Here is a 21,421-nt window from a genome sequence, read left to right as displayed (position 1 = left end):
AAAAAGCTTCATCTGGAAGCACCCTTGGTCAGACATACCTTCCATGTTTTAGTATTCCTCTGCAGAGAAGGAACTCATTCTAAATGTAGGATGAATGCCTACTACAGCATTCATCCTAATTTCCACTCCTGGAGAACATCATAAAGTCTCAGAGGGGTATAAAAAGCCATGAATTGCACAAAGACACAGCTATTAACTGGGCCTGCAGGTGAATGCCGAATAACCATCAGATGGTCATTCTAACGTGTTTGCTAAGCACAGTGGAGGGGAGCCTCTGTCCCATGGGGCTAATTTGACTCATGGACATTCCCCATCCGGTGGGCAGAGGCTTTGACTCCCTCCAATGGGCTCTGCAGAGTCTGCTAGGGACTTGGGAAGGGGGCAGGAATCCCCTGTGATCTGCAATTATTGATCAGAGATAAGAGGGGGATTCCCCTCCCCACCCCAAGCCCATTTGGGGCATAAGGAGGGGAATCCCCCTGTGGTCAGTAATTGGAGATAACTGGAATTCCCCGCCCAATTGGGAGGGCGAGTAGCACAGTAAGTGCTTTGCCTGCACTGTGCCTATATTCATCAGGTGTACCCAAGAGCCGCAAAGTCTGCGGCTTCAGCTAGGGTGCTTCACCCTCACCATGCCTTCCCCAGTTGGGGATGGTGCAGTGAGGGTGAAGTAGCCACAACATGAATGCCAGTGGGAGCTCCAGCCAGTGCTTCATGTCAGGGAACAATGAAGCCACGTCCCATGATGTAATGGGGGTGTGACCATGCCCTGTGATGTAATGGGCATAGCCACACCCCATGATGTCATCCAGCCTTTGAAGGACTGGGTGGGGGCATCTGGCCCTTCACCTCAACTCAGTTCCCCTCCCCTGGCTAAGCACTTGGAAGACAAACTTATTCAGGGTACTACAGGCTGAAAAGTTCAGTCTAGTGACATGTCCAGTGAATTGACTTGTTCTGTTTTATGGGATGGCTTTCAGCTATTGTGGTCTAAGGATGTGGACAAGGTGGTTCAAGGAGTGGAGCCTTCCACTTGTTTACTCATGGGGAGATTTCACAAGTTTTGAGGTTAGAAGCATAAAGATAGGCTAGCAAAAAAAGAAACAGAACAGTTGAGTCTCGTAATAACCTAAACTAGGCAATCTTAAAGGGGAATCTCAAACTTATCTGTGAAGTACAAGGACCATCCATGATGTTCAGTAGATGACACATCTCCATAGGAGAAATCCTTAAGGGAAACCCCCATTTTTAACCCTCTAGAATCAGAGGAGAGGGTGATAGGAGAGGAGGATCCTTGCATCAAGGTGTTTTTTTTGGGGGGGGGTAGAAAAGGTAACAAACGGTGAAAATGTCTCAGCCACAATGAGAAATGCTCACTTTCTTTCTCCTTAAATAAACCAAGACTGTTTTCTTTTTCTCCTAGCTGTGCTGCTGATAAAGGTATATGTTATATTTGGCATTCGGCTGGTCCTTGTCATTTGGAAACATGACAAAGACAATTTGGATGAACCACTTGTTCCAGTCACAACACTGTGAATTTGTCTATTACCTGGATGGAGTCCCTAAAGGGACAGCAAAAAGATTGACTTGGCTGTCAAAGACTTTCGGCAGTGCTCAGGTGTGCAACTATCCTTTGTGCCTTTTAATACTGGGGATGGACAAATCTGTCAGTGTAGGTTTCTCTCAGTTTCTCATTTTTCCAAACTTAAGTTTGGCTTGTCCCACTTCCACATCAGTCTGAGAACTTTAAAAAATAATTTGCACAAAAATGTGAACATCTTTGTGCACATTTCTCCTAATAGGCATATTTCTGAATGCAACTTTGCCAAATGCATGCATTTTTGCAAGCAATTTTCCATAATATCCATTTTGGAACTTAATTTCACTAATATATGTATTTTTGTACATTCTTTCCCCTAATATGGACATTTTGTAGAACTCCCATGCAAAATTCAGAGAACTGCAAATTTCAAAGGATAACTGAATTTTGGTTCACATATAGATTTAAAAGTGCTAAGTAAGTTTGTATTAAAATGCAAGCAAAACAAATGTATCCCCTTTCCCCAGGCTCACCCAACAGAGAAGTAAAACAGACCATTTAGGGAACATCAAGTGGCAGCTACTGTATGTCTCTACCATTCGTAAGCTCCTCTTTATCACCTGCATAGGTATCTTCCAAGTTCTGGAAATGGTGTGGTGGGGAGAGAACTGCCCTATGCAGAATCACTTTACAGGATACATAAGGATAAATATAAGCATCCAGAGCCAATTAAATAGAGGAACCTCAAGGGTGTCTCCACCCGCCCAACGGGGGTCCCATTATTCTAATCTGGGGTCCCATTATTGGTTTAGTGCCCCCTCATAATAAATAAACACTGTCATCAAGGAATATCTTTTTAAATCTATGCTAAAGTACTTAAATGCTTAAATAGCAAGTCCGTAACTCCTAATACTATGGTCTTTACATAGAGAGGTTAGCCTTTCCTGATTAAATAACTCGATCCTTGGCCCATTCATGACAGGGAAAAAAGTGATCCATTGATCTGAGTGGAATGAAGCCAAAACTCAGAGCCATTTCTGATGCTGCTTCTGCTCAGATGTAAGGCTGACTCACATGAGTAGCACAGGAGCTCCTGGGAACATTGCCAGACTTGTGTCTTGCCCATTATAAAGGGCTGGGGAGGAAGGTGCGGGGGGAGGTAAAGCCCAGACACAGTCCTATTACTTCAGTGGCAACTAGGCCTCAGTTCGAGCAGGGTGCTAGCTAGGTCTGTTAGGCCTTTCCGTCAATTCACATGAAATGAAAGCATAGCCTAAAATGTATCCCAAAGTCTACCACTGCTCCATATTGCATGGGGAAGACTGACAGTAGCACGCAAAGTCTGTTTCAGGGAGCGTTGTCCACTGTTACTCCTGTTCTCGTTGCAGAACCCCTGATCAGCTCCCAAGGCACCCCTGTGTTCAAAACCAGTGTCTTATTCTAATGACAACTTTGAAAAATGCAAGCCCAGTTTCCCCTGTTTTCCAGAGCACCTGGCTACCTACAGAGCTACAGCAGGAGGAGTAGAGTGTCTTTTCAGGCAGAATGTCAGATTTCTTCTACTGGCATGGACTAACGTATGGGCCATTTCCTTAGTCAGCATTTCTTGGGCAGTTGTGCACAGAAGCACAGCTAATGCTTTTCATTTGGCTCTTCACCCCACATGCCAGTTACAAAAGGCTGTTGCCTAAGTAAACTGAATGTGGTTGCCTGAGCCACTATGTGGGCTGCAAGAAGCCATGTGTTTGCAATTCTGAATGGAGCAACGTGGACCACTTAGTGGAAAATGCCTCTCTGTGGATGTGCTTTTCCAGCACTGCTAGCAAAGCTAGCTGGGTGAATTCACTATTTCTGCCCTTTTACTGATGGTGCAAGCGACATGCTGTTTCCATTAACTTAGTATGTCTGGAGGAAACTGAAATAGTACTGCAGCAGTGAAAGAAGAGATATGCATCCAACCATGTACCTTCCTGGGTGGTGGAGGCTGGCAAATGAATCCAGTCATGCAACCTGATCTGCTGTGAGTATTTGCTGGCAACCACAGAAGATCATCCATGGAGCAGAGGAGGGTGATAGTATTGTGTCCTTTTGGAAAAGCGGACTTGCAAATTTCAGTAGCCTAATGACCATTTAGACTAAAGATTCTCTCCTTTGAGAGTTATGGCAGCTTTTGTCATCATCATTACTGGGTAGAGTTAGCCTACAGAAGATTAGCCTTGCTTGCTGCATGGGAACAGAGTCTCAGGGTCTCTTTTTCTTTTCTGTTTTGGTAGAAGCATGTGTTTTGCAACTGCAGGAAAAAAGGTTCCAACATCAAGCTAGAAAACGTAAAAAAAAAAAAAAAAGACAGGCGACAAACCTGAAGGCACAACTCATTGGCACCAACCAATAGGTTTCTGCCAGGGCTTGAATTATGGTCAGAAAGATATGGGGACCTCAATAAACTCCACAAGCCCCAACCCCTGAATTCCCAACATTTCAGCCAAACCAGTATAGCCTGTAATTTACCTAAAAAATCAGTTAAGGAGGTTGTCACAAAAGGTAAGGGTAAGCTCTTCCAGTCCCCCACCCCACCCCATATTTCAAGTATTGATGGGTCTCACACATTATGATTTTTAGGCATATGCCTAATAGCGTAATGTATGGATGGTACAAACATATGCTTGGAAAATGTGTGTGATACAGACTTTGACATAATAGTGGATGGATTACCCCAGTGGGAACTTAGTTGGTGGCAAACCCAAGTTTGCTATTCTGTAATGTGTGAAAAGGGCCTATGGCAACCACTTTATCCTCAGAAATGGTTGTGAAACAGTCACATGTACTGGGGATTACTGTTTGCCAACAGCATTAATAAATTACTGTAGCTGAAACAACTGCATCTGGCTTCCCTGTTCAGCCCTGCTTGCCCTTCCTCTGTTTCCCCCCTTCCCCTGTGTGGAATTTTAGATTATAAGCTTCTCAGGGTAGGAGAGACATGTCCTCTTGTATATATATTCTGCAAAGTACTATACACACTGATGGAGCTATATAAAGAAAAAAACCTGTCATTTAAAATTATAATTAACCATATCTAATCAACTGGACAAGTATATCAAGGAGCTTCTCTTTAGCATTTGGTGTTGCCCTTTTGGCGTTTGTTTCTGTTGGAATCACAATGATGGAGAAGAAAGGGCTTTGTTGGAACAAGCAGGGCAGTTCTTCTTAAGATAGATTTAAATAAAATATTTGTATAAAGTTATTCAGTTGTTTGTCCAGTATGTTTTCAGTTTCTAGGAAATGGCATCTTTATCCTCAAGCTCTGTTTTCAGAAGTCATGTGGACTAGAAACTTACTTTTTTTAAAATCCAGAAAATGTGATTCTCACCATGTAGGGGCTACACTTTTACAATCTTAATGAAGTTTTGAATCTCTCTGTTTCTTGGTCAAAAAGTAAGCAGTTCAAGAAAAAGAGATATAGATGTCTCACAAACAGACTGGGAGACTTGCTTCTGCACTGCCTGCTTCTCCTTTGGTTTCACTTCCACTGTATAGAAACATAGTGCCAAAGCTACCATTCAACAGAGAGAGAGAGAGAGAGAGAAGATAAAAATGCCTCCTTCTACAGTAGTCAAATTGTATGAAGGACTGAAAAGAAATCTGATATTAGGATATGTAAAAATAGGATAATGTGTGGCAGACATCCCAGATGGAGATGGAGGTGCAATTGGGAGAACGAGATACACATTCTGATCTCTCAGGGCCAGAAAAAAAAACATTTATTTTTGTTACTATAAAAAATAAGCTATTCCAAAGGGCCATTCCATCAATTTTATGGCAGCAAACTCAGGTTTATCACTCAGTGAACCCTGCACAGGTAGCTGCACACAGTCCTGGCTGAGAAGTGTACTTGTATGATGCTCATGTTTCCAAAAGTGTTTTGTCTCATTCACACATTACATTTTTATTTGCATATTTCAAAAATAATAACAGCAATGAAGGAATACAGATATTGGGCCAGTTTGCACATCATGACACTTCTTGGGTTGTTTAGGGGTTAAACTACCCAGAGTTTAACTCAAGAACAAACCATGGGTGATAGTAGGTTAAACTCTGGGTTGTTCCAGGTTCAGATGTTATGATAACCCATGAATGGAGGCATTCCTAAGTTGTCGATTACAGTTGATTGAAAGTGGAGGCAACAAGTGCTCAGAAGGCAGTGTGCTTGTTCACATCCACGTGGCCCCACTAATTCCTGGGTTAAACAACCCAGGAATTGGCATGAAGTATAAAATGGTGTAATATCTTCCTTCATTGTTCAAAGTGCCTCACATACATTGTCTTAATAAATCTTAGAAATGTTTAAGGCAGGGGTGGGGAACCTTTCAGCCCGAGGGCCAAATTCAATTTCAGAGAAGCTCTTTGGGGCTGCATTCCACTGGTGGGAACAGCTGAAGGCAAAAGGGGAGGGGCCAAAAATACCCCTGCCCCTTGTTAAAAACCTCAGTATATTGTAGCTTAAAGCTCTTCCTGCCAGTCACTAAGCCACAGGTGAGGCATTTCAACCTTTGAGAAAAGAGAAAAAACTGCACAAAGCCAGGAAACCACCAAATGATTGGTGGTTGGGGGGAAAGGGCAGTCCATCTGGGGAACCCCAGATGGTCAGATCAGGCCCCTAGGAGGACTGGATTTGGCCCCTGGGGCTGAGGTTCCCCATCCCTGGCCAGGCAATGACAATGATGATGATTTGGGATGGGGTGGGGGCTGAGGCTGAGAGATTGTGACATGAAGCAAACTTTAACTGGAATTTTCCAGAATACACCATTCGTCACTACACTGCGGTGTACTGATATATGTTGCAACATCAGCAGTGATGGCACCCACCCACTGTACTGTCAACATTACCCTGACTGTTATCCTGGCTGGCCAGAGAGGGACTGTGGCCAGGGGCCCATCTCCATGGGAGACTTTCTCCAATGCTGCTGTGGCTTAAAGTCATTAGAGACAGATGATGTCATGGCCACTCTGCAGCCACTCTGGAGTTTAGCTGTGGGGAAGCCACATTTTTGCAGAGTACTTTTAGTCTGTTGTTTTTCTTTAATTTGGTTCCTCTGTAGTTCAGCTACTGTGTGCCCATCCCTCCACTTTAAATTCGGTTTGATGGGGGTATTCTTAGGGGTGTGACCATGCCCACAGTAATCTAAGTAACTACAGAAACTTGCCTGCCTTTCCCACACCTCAAAGTCCTAGAGCACTCTTTTGAGCCTCCAGAATTGCCCTGCACTTCCTTTTTCCCAGTGGGAGAAATTAGTCTCAGTTTGCATTAGAGATGTATGAAAGGTACTTACCTTTCCGCGGATTATGCTGATGCTGGGGGGGAGGCGTTCCGTCCCTCCCCCCGGGATCCTGGCCGGGGGGGAGGTGCTCCGTTCCTCCCCCCCGGAATCCTGGCCGGCTGGCTCCGCTCCGCAGGGATTCTGCGGAGCCGCCAGCCGGACATCCGGCTGCTGGCTAGCAGGGACGCAAATGGCAGCAGCCGTAAGCGCCGCCGTTTGCATCCCTGCAGTCAGCCGTGATAGGCTACGTAAATGTTTACATAGCCTATCACAGCTGATTAAAAACAAAACAAAAAAATGCACGTACGCAAATGGCGGCGCCCTTGAGGGTTTATTTTTAAGCTGTTTAAAACCAATCCACTACTGAGAATGTCAAACAGAAATCAACAGAGCTTTCAGAAGATTAAGACAGTAGCATAGCCGAGCCCTATGGACATTTAAATGGAATATTTAAAAGCATCTACTAATTAAAATGGGGTTGTTTTTTGATCATGAATGGGGCTGCTAAGACTTTAGCATGTCCTTGAAAGCATTTGGATTGTTAAAAAAAAAAAAGTCAGATAAAATTGTACAGCATTCTGCTGTATAAATTTCTACTAAGAAAAGGATCCTAAATATGTCTATTCAGAAGTAGTCCCGTTAGAGTTGCCACCTGGCTGGGGGAGCAACTTCCCCGGTTTTTAATGACCCTCTGGTGAGTTGCCAGGAAAGTGAGTGGGACGTCAGCCATCATCCCTTCCCACCCACCGCATCACTTTATGTTATTATTTTATTACACAAGTAATCTGATATCAGGATATATATAAAAATGCCCATCCAGAAGCCATGTTGTGGGGCTGTGGCTACCAACTGGGAAAGAGCAGCTATGGCCTGGAACTCCCTGATCCAACTAGCCCCCATTCTCCAGTCTAGATCAAGCAGCTGCAGGTGGTTGGCGGCAGCAGCACACATAGGCCATTGTGGCTGGGAACTGAATCAGTGCCAATGTTGCTACAGCACAATAGCAGTGTCTTCTCCTGGCGCCAGAAGTGCTTGCCTATCAAACAGATCAGCAGCTGAAGGCACGAGGCTGCCTGGGGCTAGGTGTTGTATGGCTTGCTGTCCCATTCGATGAGGCTGGCATGGATGCAGGGCCAGCATCAAGGGTAGGCATGGTTGGGCACCTGCCGAGGACCCACACCCCAACAGGGACCCACTGACAAGAGCCCCCTGGAGTTGCTCCTCTTCTTCACCATTACAACCTGGTTGTTTGCCTGGGAAGGAGAAGCAGCACATGGCTCTGCCTACTCGCTCATTGGCTCTGTGCCTGTCAAGCAAGCAAGTCAGAGCAACGACAGGAAAGAGGATGAGGAGCAATAGCAGCTGGTGACAATGGTAGACTCACTGGGGAGCATGGAGGGTGCATAGAGGGCCCTCGGAAACCTGGACCTGGCACTAGTGGCCAGAAATAGCCGGTGTCAGTACCTCTCAGTATAATGTGTACCACAAGACATTCTAGACTTGAGCATGGTGCACAAATTGGCCATATCTGATTAAGGAGAATTATATTAATCCAGATGATTAACGCACCTGCATACAATAACATAGCATATCCATCTTATTATAAACTGGGGAGCCCTTTGCACATGACTGGAAACAAGCCGCCCACTTTATCTAATTGGTACGATTAATGCATGTTGAAGCTTACACCAGATAGCATCTAGCTTCCAGGAACAAGGATGTCTAGTTTAGCAGATGCAATGCAAGTCCCTAAGCAAGCTCTCAAACAGATAAGGAAATGTCGTTGACAAGGATGAAAACATATCTTGGAAAAACAGAAGAAGAGCATTTCATTGCTAGATTTATATGCTGGATGAAACACAAAAGTCCTCATTCTATAATGTGTCTCAATATTTCATGGTGCGGTGGGATGGAAAATCCACTCATAAAGGTGCTAAGAGGTTGTTGTTGTTCAGTCGTTCAGTCGTGTCCGACTCTTCGTGACCCCATGGACCATAGCACGCCAGGCCTTCCTGTCCTGCACTCTCTCCCGGAGCGTGCTCAAGTTCATATTCATTGCATCCGTGATGCTATCTAGCCATCTCATCCTCTGCCGTCCCCTTCTCCTTTTGCCTTCAGTCTTTCCCAGCATCAGGGTCTTTTCCAGGGAGTTTTCTCTTCGCATTAGGTGGCCAAAATATTGGAGCTTCAGCTTCATTATCTGTCCTTCCAATGAGCACTCAGGGTTGATTTCCTTTAGGATGGACTGATTTGACCTCCTTGCAGTCCAGGGGACTCGTAAGAGTCTTCTCCAGCACCACAGTTCGAAAGCATCAATTCTTCGGCGCTCAGCCTTCCTTATAGTCCAGCTCTCACAGCCATACATTACTACTGGGAAAACCATAGCTTTGATTAGACGGACCTTTGTCGGCAAGGTGATGTCTCTGCTTTTTACTATGCTGTCTAGGTTGGCCATAGCTTTCCTCCCAAGGAGCAAGCGTCTTTTAATTTCATGGCTACAGTCACCGTCTGCGGTGATCTTGGAGCCCAAGAAAGTAAAATCTGTCACTGCTGCCATTTCTTCCCCTTCTATATGCCAGGAAGTGATGAGGCCAGATGCCATGATCTTCGTTTTTTTAATGTTGAGTTTCAAACCAGCTTTTGCACTCTCCTCTTTCACCCTCAACAAGAGGCTCTTGAGATCCTCTTCGCTTTCTGCCATTAGGGTGGTATCGTCTACATATCGGAGGTTGTTGATAATTCTCCCAGCAATCTTAATTCCGACCTCTGATTCATCCAACCCGGCATTTCTCATGATGTACTCTGCATATAAGTTAAATAAGCAGGGTGACAATATGCAGCCTTGTCGTACTCCTTTCCCAATTTTGAACCAATCGGTTGTTCCATGTCTGGTTCTTACTGTTGCTTCTTGACCCTCGTACAGGTTTCTCAGGAGACGGGTAAGGTGGTCTGGTACTCCCATCACTTTCAGAATTTGCCACAGTTTGTTGTGATCCACACAATCAAAGGCTTTAGCGTAGTCAATGAAGCAGAAATAGACGTTTTTCTGGAATTCTCTTGCTTTCTCCATGATGCAGCGAATGTTGGCGATTTGATCTCTAGTTCCTCTGCCTCTTCGAAACCCAGCTTGTACTTCCGGTAGTTCTCGGTTCGCATACTGCTGAAGCCTAGCTTGTAGGATTTTGAGCATCACCTTGCTGGCATGTGAAATGAGCGCAATTGTGCGGTAGTTTGAACACTCTTTGGCGTTGCCCTTCTTTGGAATTGGAATGTAAACTGACCTTTTCCAGTCTTGTGGCCACTGTTGAGTGTTCCAGATTTGTTGGCATATTGAATGCAGCACTTTAACAGCATCATCTTTTAGGATTTTAAATAGCTCGGCTGGAATACTGTCATCTCCGCTAGCTTTGTTGTTACTAATGCTTCCTAAGGCCCACTTGACTTCACTCTCTAGGATGTCCGGCTCAAGTTCAGTGACCGCACTATCATGGCTATCAGGGACATTCAGATCTTTCCTGTAGAGTTCTTCTGTGTATTCTTGCCACCTCTTCTTAATCTCATCTGCTTCTGTTAGGTCCCTGCCTTCTTTGTCCTTTATCATGCCCGTCTTTGCACAAAACGTTCCCTTGAGATCTCCAATTTTCTTGAAGAGATCTCTAGTCTTTCCCATTCTGTTGTTTTCCTCGATTTCTTTGCATTGTTCATTGAAGAAGGCCTTCTTGTCTCTCCTTGCTATTCTCTGGAACTCTGCATTCAGTTGGGTATATCTTCCCCTTTCTCCCTTGCTTTTCGCTTCCCTTCTTTCGTGAGCTACTTTTAAAGCCTCATCAGACAGCCACTTGGCTTTCTTGCATTTCTTTTTCTTTGGGACGGATTTTGTTGCTGCCTCCTGAACAATGTTACGGACCTCCGTCCATAGTTCCTCAGGCACTCTGTCTATCAGGTCTAATCCCTGAAATCTATTCCTCACCTCCACTGTATATTCAGAAGGGATATGACTGAGGTCATACCTGAACGGTTTAGTGGTTTTCCCGACGTTCTTCAATTTAAGCCGAAATTTTGCAAGAAGCAGCTCATGATCTGAGCCACAGTCAGCTCCAGGTCTTGTTTTTACTGACTGTATGGAGCTTCTCCATCTTTGGCTGCAAAGGACATAATCAATCTGATTTCGATATTGACCATCTGGTGACGTCCATGTGTAGAGTCGCCTCTTATGCTGTTGGAAAAGAGTGTTTGCTATGATCAGCATGTTCTCTTGGCAAAACTCTATTAGCTTTTGTCCTGCTTCATTTGGTACACCAAGGCCATGCCTGCCAGTTATCCCGGTGATTTCTTGACTTCCTACTTTAGCATTCCAATCCCCTATGATGAAGAGGACATCTTTTTTTGGTGTTAGTTCTAGAAGGTGTTGTAGGTCTTCATAGAACCGATCAACCTCAGCTTCTTCGGCCTCAGTGGTTGGGGCATAGACTTGAATTACTGTGATGTTGAATGGTTTGCCTTGGATTCGTACTGAGATCATTCTATCATTTTTAAGATTGTACCCCAGTACTGCTTTCCCCACCCTTTTGTTGACTATGAGTGCTACTCCATTTCTTCTAAGGGATTCTTGCCCACAATAGTAGATATGATGGTCACCTGAATTAAATTCGCCCATGCCTGTCCATTTTAGTTCGCTGATTCCCAAGATGTCGATGTTCAATCTTGCCATCTCATGTTTGACCACCTCCAGCTTACCTTGATTAATTGATCTGACATTCCAGGTTCCTAAAGAATATTGTTCTTTACAGCATCGGATTTTCTTTTCACCACCAGACACATCCACAGCTGAGTGTCCTTTCGGGTTTGGCCCAGCCGCTTCACTCTTTCTGGCGCTACTTGGAAATACCCTCTGCTCTTCCCCAGTAGCATATTGGACACCTTCCGACCTGAGGGGCTCATCTTCCGGCGTCATATCTTTTAGCCTTGTGATACGTTCCATGGGGTTTTCTTGGCAAGAATACTGGAGTGGGTTGCCATTTCCTTCTCCAGTGGACCACATTTTGTCAGAACCCTCTGCCATGACCTGTCCGTCTTGGGTGGCCCTGCACGGCATAGCTTATGGCTTCACTGAGTTACGCAAGCCCCTTCGCCACAACAAGGCAGTGATCCATGAAGGTAAATGTGTGCTAAGAGGTAAATGTGTGCAAACCCGAACCAGTCTCTAGTCCCTATATACAGAGTGCTTCAGCCTGTATGCTTGTCATGGGTGAGGATGAGCTGCATAGGCTCTTTATGGGTGGATTCTCATGCTCGCTGTGCCAATTTATGTGTGGAAAGGGAAGTCTCCTGCTTTTTCCTATGCTACTCCCTGTAGGAATAGACAGATTTCATACATGCACATAAAACGTTTTTGAGTATCTCTTCCACCATCAGTGTGAATATTTGAAAGACAGAAATGCAGTTTAAAATGCATGTGTGTCGTGCTTTAAAAGCAATTAATGGCCATACAGGAAGGAGGATTTACAATCTCAACCTCCCTTCATTTTTAGGTCACCTGTGAACAGACGCATTCTATCTGAAGTGTGTTTTTAGTCCTCCAGACATCTTTTCTTTTTTCCATAGAGTCATACATATTTGGGAAAGGCTTTTTTCATATTTTAACCTCTTCTGTCTGTACAGAAATATCTTTGGTTAATATTAACAAGCAAGCCCATTTCCTTTACCCAATTTCTTCTCCTTCTCCGGTGGTCATGGTATGGCTACTCCCCTCTCTCCTCTGCCCCCAATGTTCAGTACAACTGAGGAGGCTGGGCAAAAGGCTTGCAAATTTCACTGTTCTTAAAAAAAGAAAAAGAAAAAGAAACCTTTCCCTCACTGACCTGTGTGCACCAGTAAAACATCAATGAAATGGATCAAACATTACAGACACAATGAAGTATTTATTAGTTGTTAGATCTAGAGTTTTTTCCTCTAAAATTATATATAAGCTGTATCTCAAAAACTGCAACAATAGAAAACAAAGAAAGGAAAAAAAATCTGCCTCCATATGGTCTAGCTAATTCAAGGTACTAAGGAAGAAAACACAGGTTTTAGACATATTTGGTAGTCCTGTATGTATATAAGACTTTCTGGAAACTTTTTATCAAAGGGATTATTGGGTAAATTTTCCCTTTAAAACTTGAGGTTTTCTTGTTAAGATTATTTGGATGATCTATAAAACAATAAGATCAATATTTAGTACACAACTTGCTAATTGTGGTCATTATTCTAGCTGTAAAATATTGGAGTGGGGGGAAGTTTACCTACTGTGGACCACTGGCTTCAAAATACTTGGCAAAACTTGTTGATTGCTCATTACTTGGTAATTATTCATTATAAAAGACTGTGGGGAAAACAGAAATCTGCACTCCTGGATCATTGGAGACCCTTCTTGATATATTGGAACAAATTACATTATTAATTAATTTTTAAAACATTTTTACCCCTCTTTTCAAGTGAAAAAGCTCCCAGAGTGTTTTCTGTAAGGGTAATAACAAACAAGGCAGTCTCTGCACTCAGGCTTACAATCGAAAAGACATGACATAAAAGGGAAAAAGGAAGAGGAGAGGAGGCAAGAAGAAAACAAGGCCACTCAAGCACCAGTTGTTAAAGTTATATAGCAGTTCTTATAAGGAAAGACCAGCTGTAATGGAAACAGTTCAGGGAGGTGAGGAGTCAAATGGAGCTGGTCTCTCAGCAGAGCCAAATGGCTGCAGTGACTTGGGGGTTCATCACACGGAGCTTTTATCCCGCTATTGAGATGGCTCTCTCTTGGAAGTTTGTGGGCTCTTTAGATGATGCTGTTACCCTCCAGAGTGTCTCCCACCATTTTCTCCAGCCTATCTCGTGTTTTCCCCAAAAGCAAAAAATGTGGTATTTTTTCCAGCCCAGGGAACAAGAGTGCCATGACCTCCCTGTGAAATTCTCCAATAGCGGAAGAAACTGCTGTGTCTGCCTGCTGTGGGTGTTTGTTTTCAGTTGTTGGGGGCATGGTCAGGATGAGACTTGACAGGAGTGAGGGCAAGACCTGCCTGCCGATTGTGTCCCCTGCCTCTGCATTTCTCAGTTGGAGGAAGAAGAGGGAAAAATGCCTCCCTGCAATGAAGGGAGACACATCTGATCCCCCACCCCACAAAGCTCAGAAGCAACGTCCTCTGTTGTTTTTAGAGCACCCTATTAAGTTCAGTGGGGCTTACTCCCAAGTAAGTGTGCCAAGGGTTGCAGACTTACAGCACAATCTTACATTTTATGTCTACTCAGAAGTAAGTCAGAGGTTTCTTGGGGGCTGTGAGAAAACAGTACAACAGAAGTTAAGCTACAAAAACAAGATTCCCTGCCCCTCCTTTGCACACATGCCAGGGAGAGAGGGAGGAAGGCACTCCCTCAGTTCAAACCACGTGTCTGCTATGTAAAGAAGCACTTCCTAATCCCTCAAAGAAACCAAAAGTAGGAAGCTCCAGAAAGGATGTAGGGTTTTGTGTGTGTGTGGGTGCTTAATGTAGAAACACCCATGGCATGGCTGCCGCTAGATGTATATTCTACTGAATGTACAGTCAGGGCTAGAAATATTGGAACAAGGATAACTGTTTTGGCAGTTGGTCTCTGTATACCACCACATTGAAGTTGAAAGGAAACACACCCAGATGGGAGCAAAGTCAGGACTTTCAGCTGTAATTCAAGGGGTTTGACAAAAGTGGGGCACTAAGCATTCAGGAAGTACAGCCAGTGGCATACGCATACCCCCAGCATTGGTGGCTCATAAGTAATGGAATGAATGGCTGACAAGCAGCTGCATGGCCAGGTGTGGCCTGTTTCCTGGGTGCCCCATGACCAATCAAGCAGATAAAAGACCTGGAGGTGGTTCTGAGTGTTATATTTGCATTTGGTAGCTGCTCACTGGAACTCCCAACATGAGGTCCAAAGAGGTGTCCATGCGAGTGAAGGAGGCCATCATTAGGTTGAGGAAACAAAATAAACCCATCAGAGAGATAGCAAAAACAGTGGGAGTGGCCAATACAACAGTTTGGAACATCCTGAAAAAGAAGGAATTAACTGGCAAGCTCAGCAACAGCAAAAGATCTGGAAGACCACGGAAGACAACTAAAGTGGATGACCGCAGAATTCTGCTCATGGTGAAGAGGAACCCTTTCACAACATCTAGCCAGGTCAAGAACGCTCTTGAGGAGGTAGGCATGTCATTGTCAACATCTACAGTCAAGAGATGGCTTTATGAATGTAAATACAGAGGCTTCAAAACAAGGTGCAAACCACTGGTGACGCTCAAGAACAGAAAGGCCAGATTAGCCTTTGCCAGCAAAGACCTAAAAAAACCTGCCCAGTTCTGGAATAAGATTCTTTGGACTGATGAAACCAAGATTAACTTGTACCAGAATGATGGGAAGAGAAAAGTATGGAGAAGGAAAGGAACAGCTCATGATTTAAAGCATACCACATCATCTGTCAAACATGGTGGAGGCAATGTTATGGCATGGGCATGTATGGCTGCCAGTGGAACTCGGTCACTGGTGTTTATTGATGACCTGACTGCTGATAAAAATAGCAGGATGAATTCTGAAGTGTATAGGGCTATACTTTCTGCTCAGATTCAGCCGAATGCTGCCAAACTGATAGGAATGCTGCCACACTGACAGCCGCTTCATATTGCAGATGGATAATGACCCAAAACATACAGCAAAAGCTACCCAAGAGTTTCTGAAGGCAAAGAAGTAGGATGTTCTTCAATGGCCAAGTCAGTCACCTGATCTCAACCCAATAGAGCATGCTTTTCACTTACTAAAGACAGGACTGAAGGCAGTAAGACCCACAAACAAGCAGCAGCTGAAGGCAGCTGCAGTAAAGGCCTGGCAAAGCATCTCGAGGGAGGAAACTCAGCATTGGGTCATGTCCATGGGTTCCAGACTTCAGGCAGTCATTGACTGCAAAGGATTTTCATCCAGGTATTAAAGGCGATCCTTAAGTATGAAATGATGTTGGTTTGTTCCATTACTTATGAGCCACCAACGATGGGTGTGTGTGCATGCCACTGGCTGTACTTCCTGAATGGTTAGTGCCCCACTTTTGCCAAACCCCTTGAATTACAGCTGAAAGCCCTGACTTCGCTCCCATCTGGGTGTGTTTCCTTTCAACTTCAACGTGGTGGTGTACAGAGGCCAACTGCCAAAATAGTTATCCGTGTTCCAGTATTACTGGCCCTGACTGTATATACCAGAGGACTGGGGGCAGGTGTGGGGTGGGATGGAGGCAGATGGTAGCATAAATCTGTAGCGGGGATGGGGACAAGTTCAGAAAGTTCAAGAAACACTGGCCTAAGGTCTGGAGACCTGCTAGGCTGATGCATCCAGCAACCCTCAGGCCCCACAGGTTGAAAAAAATGGTGCTGGGAGGAGTGATGCTATAGCCTGACAGTCTGTGGCCCCTCTCCAAAGGTTTCTCTTCATATGTGAGCCAGAATTGTGCTGGGTGGATGTTTCCCTGTTGCTGAGCCCATCTCTGATCTGGGCCCCAAAAGCAAGCTGTGGGGGGAGCCGGTTCTGCCTGTGTCCTTCAGGAAGATGGTAACAGATTCTTCATTCTTGACCTAAATAAACAGTATGGTATCCCCAGAGAAACCATATGAAGGAATATTTTGCCAAGAAATATTACATGTTGTACTGTAAGTTTTCTATCTGTCATCTTCTTTCTTGAGTATTTCTCCCTGTCCTCCATTTTTTCTTATAAAACAAAATGGTTAAATGTCAAACCTGGAAAAAGAAATCAAAGCCACCACCAGTGAGACTGAAAGCACCAGTGAAAGGATATTGTCTTGCTAGAATCCAGAACACTGAAGAAAATGGCCAGGGAGATGGCAGGTCATGCAGAAAGGATGATCACATCCCCTCGGATTCTCCCCCAACCCACTGGGATGGGATTGCCCCCAGGTTTAGAAGTGTGGGCCAGGATCTGGGGAAGGCAAGTCTGGAAGTGTCTTTTTTCCACACTAACAGGAGGGAGTGTGGTGACATTTAAAGCATGAAGGCACAACCTGTGTTACAGACATTAACATAGGGAAAAATAGGGGGAAATCCAGAGTAAGCATCAAAGTGCTTGAAAAATGCACAGGTGATTTTACCCCTAACTGTGCTCTAGAACTAAAGTAAAAAAAGGTAAAGGTGTCCCCAACCAGTCGTGTCCGACTCTAGGGTGCGGTGCTCATCCCCGTTTCTAAGCCGAAGAGCCAGCGCTGTCCGAAGACACTTCCGTGGCCATGTGGCCAGCATGACTGAACACCGAGGTGCACGGAACACTGTTACCTTTCCCGCCGAGGCGGTACCTATTTATCTACTTGCAATTTCTTGCTTTCGAACTGCTAGGTTGGCAGGAGCTGGGACTGAAGACGGGAGCTCACTCCGTCACGTGGCACTCGGGTCTCAAACTGCTGTCCTGCCGACCTTCCGGTCTCCACTTCAGCGTCTTAACCACCAAGCCACCGCGGCCCTAGAGCTAAAGTAGAACGCTTCAATGCCCCAAGTATGCTAAACATGAGCAAACAAGTACTCCACAGCTTCATGCAGTCTTCCTCAAACAGGTGCCCTCCAGACATGTTGGACTACAGCTCCCATCATGTTGTCTGTGGGTGATGGGAGTTATAGTTCAACCCATCTGGAGGTTGGGGAAGGCTGGCTTAATGAGATTTCTACTGAGGGAGTCTATCGGAGCTGCATCAAGAGGAGGGTAGTATGGAATCCAGAGAAGAATGGTGCCCGCACGCACTGTCCTGCTCGAGTAACAGTTGCAGCAAGAAAACTTTTCCCTAATGCAGCCCCCTGCGTCAGGAAAAACTGTGCAGGATCCACTGTCAAGAAAGGAAGGGCAAGTTTACAACTCCACTTGGCTCTTATTGAAAGACACCTGCTCCCCCAGTGTACTAACATGGGTTCGGATTGCTAGACCTTGAAATCACAACATAGACCAGAGGGTAGGGTGGAGAACAGCAACTAATATTATTCAGGGAGATATCTAAAAACACAACATAGAGAGCCTAAAAGGCCTCTGTGTGGGCATATATAAATAACTGTCATCAGAATTTTTGAAAGGTTATCACCATGAAGTTATTAAAAGCCACTGCAGTTCAGCCCCTGTACATGAGCATAAGCATGAATTGCTGCATCTTCCACACACATTCCTGAACATCACCAAGTCAAGGCAGATTAGAGCAAACATGTTTCCCGAAACATTAAGTCCTGCGTGGAGAAACCTTGGGTTTCCCAGTGATGACGGTATCTCCAAACACTTGGCAGAAGCACTATAAAAATGGTAACGGTAAAGGTGTCCCCAACCAGTCGTGTCCGACTCTAGGGTGCGGTGCTCATCCCCATTTCTAAGCCGAAGAGCCAGCGCTGTCCGAAGACGCTTCCGTGGTCATGTGGCCGGCATGACTGAACACCAAGGTGCACGGAACGCTGTTATCTTTCCCGCCGAGGCAGTACCTATTTATCTACTTGCAATTTCTTGCTTTCGAACTGCTAGGTTGGCAGGAGCTGGGACTGAAGACGGGAGCTCACTCCGTCACACGGCACTCGGGTCTCGAACTGCTGTCCTGCCGACCTGCCGACAAGCACTATAGATGATCTTAATTTCCACAAAGGTGCATGGGAGCAAGGGAGAGGAATGGGGGGAGGGAAGAGCTCTGACATAATCAGCTCCTTGAACTCTACTTGGAAACAAGGGAGTCAAGGAACACTGGAACCCAAGTGAGATGTCTCCTTGGGTGTCACAGGCTTGTTTAGCCCTCATGCTTTGAGGCTGCGTTCCCCAACCCGGTGCCCTCCAGATGTATTGGGCTACAACTTCCATCATGCCTGACCTCCAATGATCATGCTGCCTGGGGATGGTGGAAGTTGTAGTCCAATCAGTGGAAGCTGGTGGCTCCGATTTCAGTGGGGCTGACCCCTATCCCATAATAGGTTCAGGACCTTGGATAGCTCCTTTAGAGTTCTGGCTGGTTCTGACTGAAATCCAGAATAGATTCACAGCCCCACCGAAATAAGAGCCACCAACTTCCACTGAGTCCACTTCATATGGAGGGCAACACTACAGTCAACTTCATAGCTGATCACTGTGGCTTAAATAAGCCACAGTGGGTTGCAGTGCATGCCGGATGGTTTATGAATACTCAAGCCATAACTGCAGCTTGTTGTGTCATCTGAACCCAGCGGGGATGGGTTGTGTGAGGGTTGAGCAACCCTTGTATAACCCTAAAACAGGCCATGGGTTATGCAAGGGTTGTTTAAACCGCACACAACCCACCCCCACTGGGTTTGGATGACATGACAAGCCACAGTCATGGCTCGAATATTCCAAATGGTGCCTGCATGCTCTACAGCCCACCGTAGCATCAATAAGCCACAGTGGGCTGTTTGATTGTGCAAACTGGCCCATGAGTGATTGACACATTGGCCCTGTTCACATGTAACACCAAACCACGATGGTTAGGGAATTTGCGCTAACCTCAGAGGCTTTTCTCCCCCTCATATGGGGTTCTGGAACAGTGGTTCTGGAACCATCCCAGGTAACCAACCCTCTGCAGCAGGGTTAAGGGCCCCCGAGGTAGCTTACCATTATGTGTGGCAGGCTCTCTGGTGGTTAAAATAGGTTCCTGGTGGTTTCTAGGCTGCAACCATAGTGGAGGCAGCCTAGAGCATCCTGCACTTCCGACAGCACTCTAGCCAGCACAGACTTTCTCTATGGTCGCTGTCACATAGCAACGGATGGAGTAGCCAGCACGAGTATTTTCACAGAGCAAGCGGGAGGATGGTTACGGTAACTACGGGATGGGTGGGTTACGGGAACCACACAGCAGTGCTTGGCTCCTGGTCATGTGACAGGCACGCGCATCATGGTTTTGCTACCCCCTCCTCTGTAGTTACTCTAACCACTCTCCCCTTGTGCATGTCTGAACAGGGCCACAGTCTATGACTTCATTCACTGGATATAAACACTAGCAGGTTAATGTCTCACAAACTGGGCAGAATAGCGCCTGCGCTGCCTTGGGTTCTATGAGGGCTAAAGATTTGCTTCTTTTTTTTTCAATGAAAGCTGAGGATCTGAGGATCATGGCTCATGGTGGGGGAAGTGCCCCCCTTGTACTGCCAGCACCATTCGTAAAGTGAAACAAGTTATCTACCTAATAGATAATGTTTCTCCATTAACACCAGTACATAGAGACGAAAAAGTAATTTCTCCCCATAATTTAGAAATGCTTTTTTCTCCCTCTAGCGGAAAATGTATTTTCCATCCTTCCTCCACTATCATAGCTTTTCGGTCATCTTTTCATCAGACACATCCAACTGTTCACCAATAAACATCTCATCAAACTTTTTTTCTTCAACTTTGCGCTATAGCTATTTCCCACACCCACAGAGATGTCTCCAGATAACTGCTTGCATGTTTTATTATTTTTAAATATATATTTTGCCATTTCTGAGAGAGGTGCATAACTGGATATACACCTCTAAATTTCACTTAGCTTTTAATTAATCTGTCTTTAAAATGTTTTAAAGCCAGTACAGTAATTGTGAGGACACAATTATAACGCACACAGACTACAAAATGGCTAATGTAAAGAACAAGGCAGGACACAAAACATGACATGTAGCAATGGGGGGAACTGCTCCTAATGCACATGTATTATTCAGCTCCAGGTTTTAATCCCCCTCCTCAGTTTTTCATCTTTCCCTTAAATTCCACCTGACAGGTCTATTTATGCTTCATTGCAACCTGGCTCTACTATAACCCAATTTCCACCATTTCATTGCTGAGCCTCCTCTAGTTTTATCTTGCCATTACAACATTCCCATTACATGTTTTTTAAATTTCATTAAGTATGCTATGGTTGACAGTGCCAATCCACTTTGCCAAAACACCTAGAAGTCTACAGTCAAATAAAAAAGTACTGATTTTAATGAATTATATCAGTTTCAAATCAAATCTACAAAGTGACTTCCAGAAGTCTGTTGTCAAGAGGCTTAAAAGGAAGCCAAAACTGGAAATGACGGTGGTGAGACCTGAACAGCTAGTCTTGTCTTAACTGTTGCAGGCAGAGGATCCAAGGGTCTGCCTTTGTTTCCACATTTATTCATAACATGGCTAAAACTGCAAGCCTGATTCCTTTCAAAGAATCTCCTTCCCTGTGAAGTATTTAGTATTCCATTTCATATAAGAGGGATCAAATTAGCAAATAACTGCATTACTTAATGCAAAAGAAGTACTGATTAGATTCCCTCCATACTCCTCACCATGTGTCCAATTGTGCTGCTTACATAGGTACTCTAGAGAGAAATCAACCAGGTTATTATGAACGCTGCTATGAACTCTGCTAAAGCCAGTGAATCAAGCCTTTAATGGCCTATTTTCTCAAGGTTTTGCAGCTCATAGTATCTTTATGTGGACACACTGAACTCCAGTTTAGAAATGGTGAATATACACAAATAACTCCCTAAATTAGTTAAGGTGGCAACCCTATACTGGGGACTAAGCAACATTACAC

General features: G+C 44.9%; 1 protein-coding gene across 1 annotated transcript in view; it reads left to right on the top strand.

Moving 5' to 3' along the window:
- The window catches only part of LOC146358924 (uncharacterized), a 29,469-nt gene extending 25,600 nt beyond the window's left edge, over positions 1-3,869 (top strand). The window contains exons 8-10 of the mRNA XM_084830386.1: positions 1,424-1,618; positions 2,068-2,168; positions 2,929-3,869. Of these exons, the coding sequence (XP_084686512.1) occupies positions 1,424-1,536 (113 nt within the window). The 3' untranslated portion in view covers positions 1,537-1,618; positions 2,068-2,168; positions 2,929-3,869. The remainder of the gene's footprint in view (positions 1-1,423; positions 1,619-2,067; positions 2,169-2,928) is intronic.
- Positions 3,870-21,421: the final 17,552 nt, after the last annotated feature.

The sequence above is a fragment of the Heloderma suspectum genome, chromosome 1, assembly GCF_057233095.1.
Source record: "Heloderma suspectum isolate Gila_16-S chromosome 1, 16-S_ref, whole genome shotgun sequence".
Classification (NCBI taxonomy): Eukaryota; Metazoa; Chordata; class Lepidosauria; order Squamata; family Helodermatidae; genus Heloderma; species Heloderma suspectum.
This window is presented reverse-complemented; position numbering and strand designations above follow the sequence as displayed.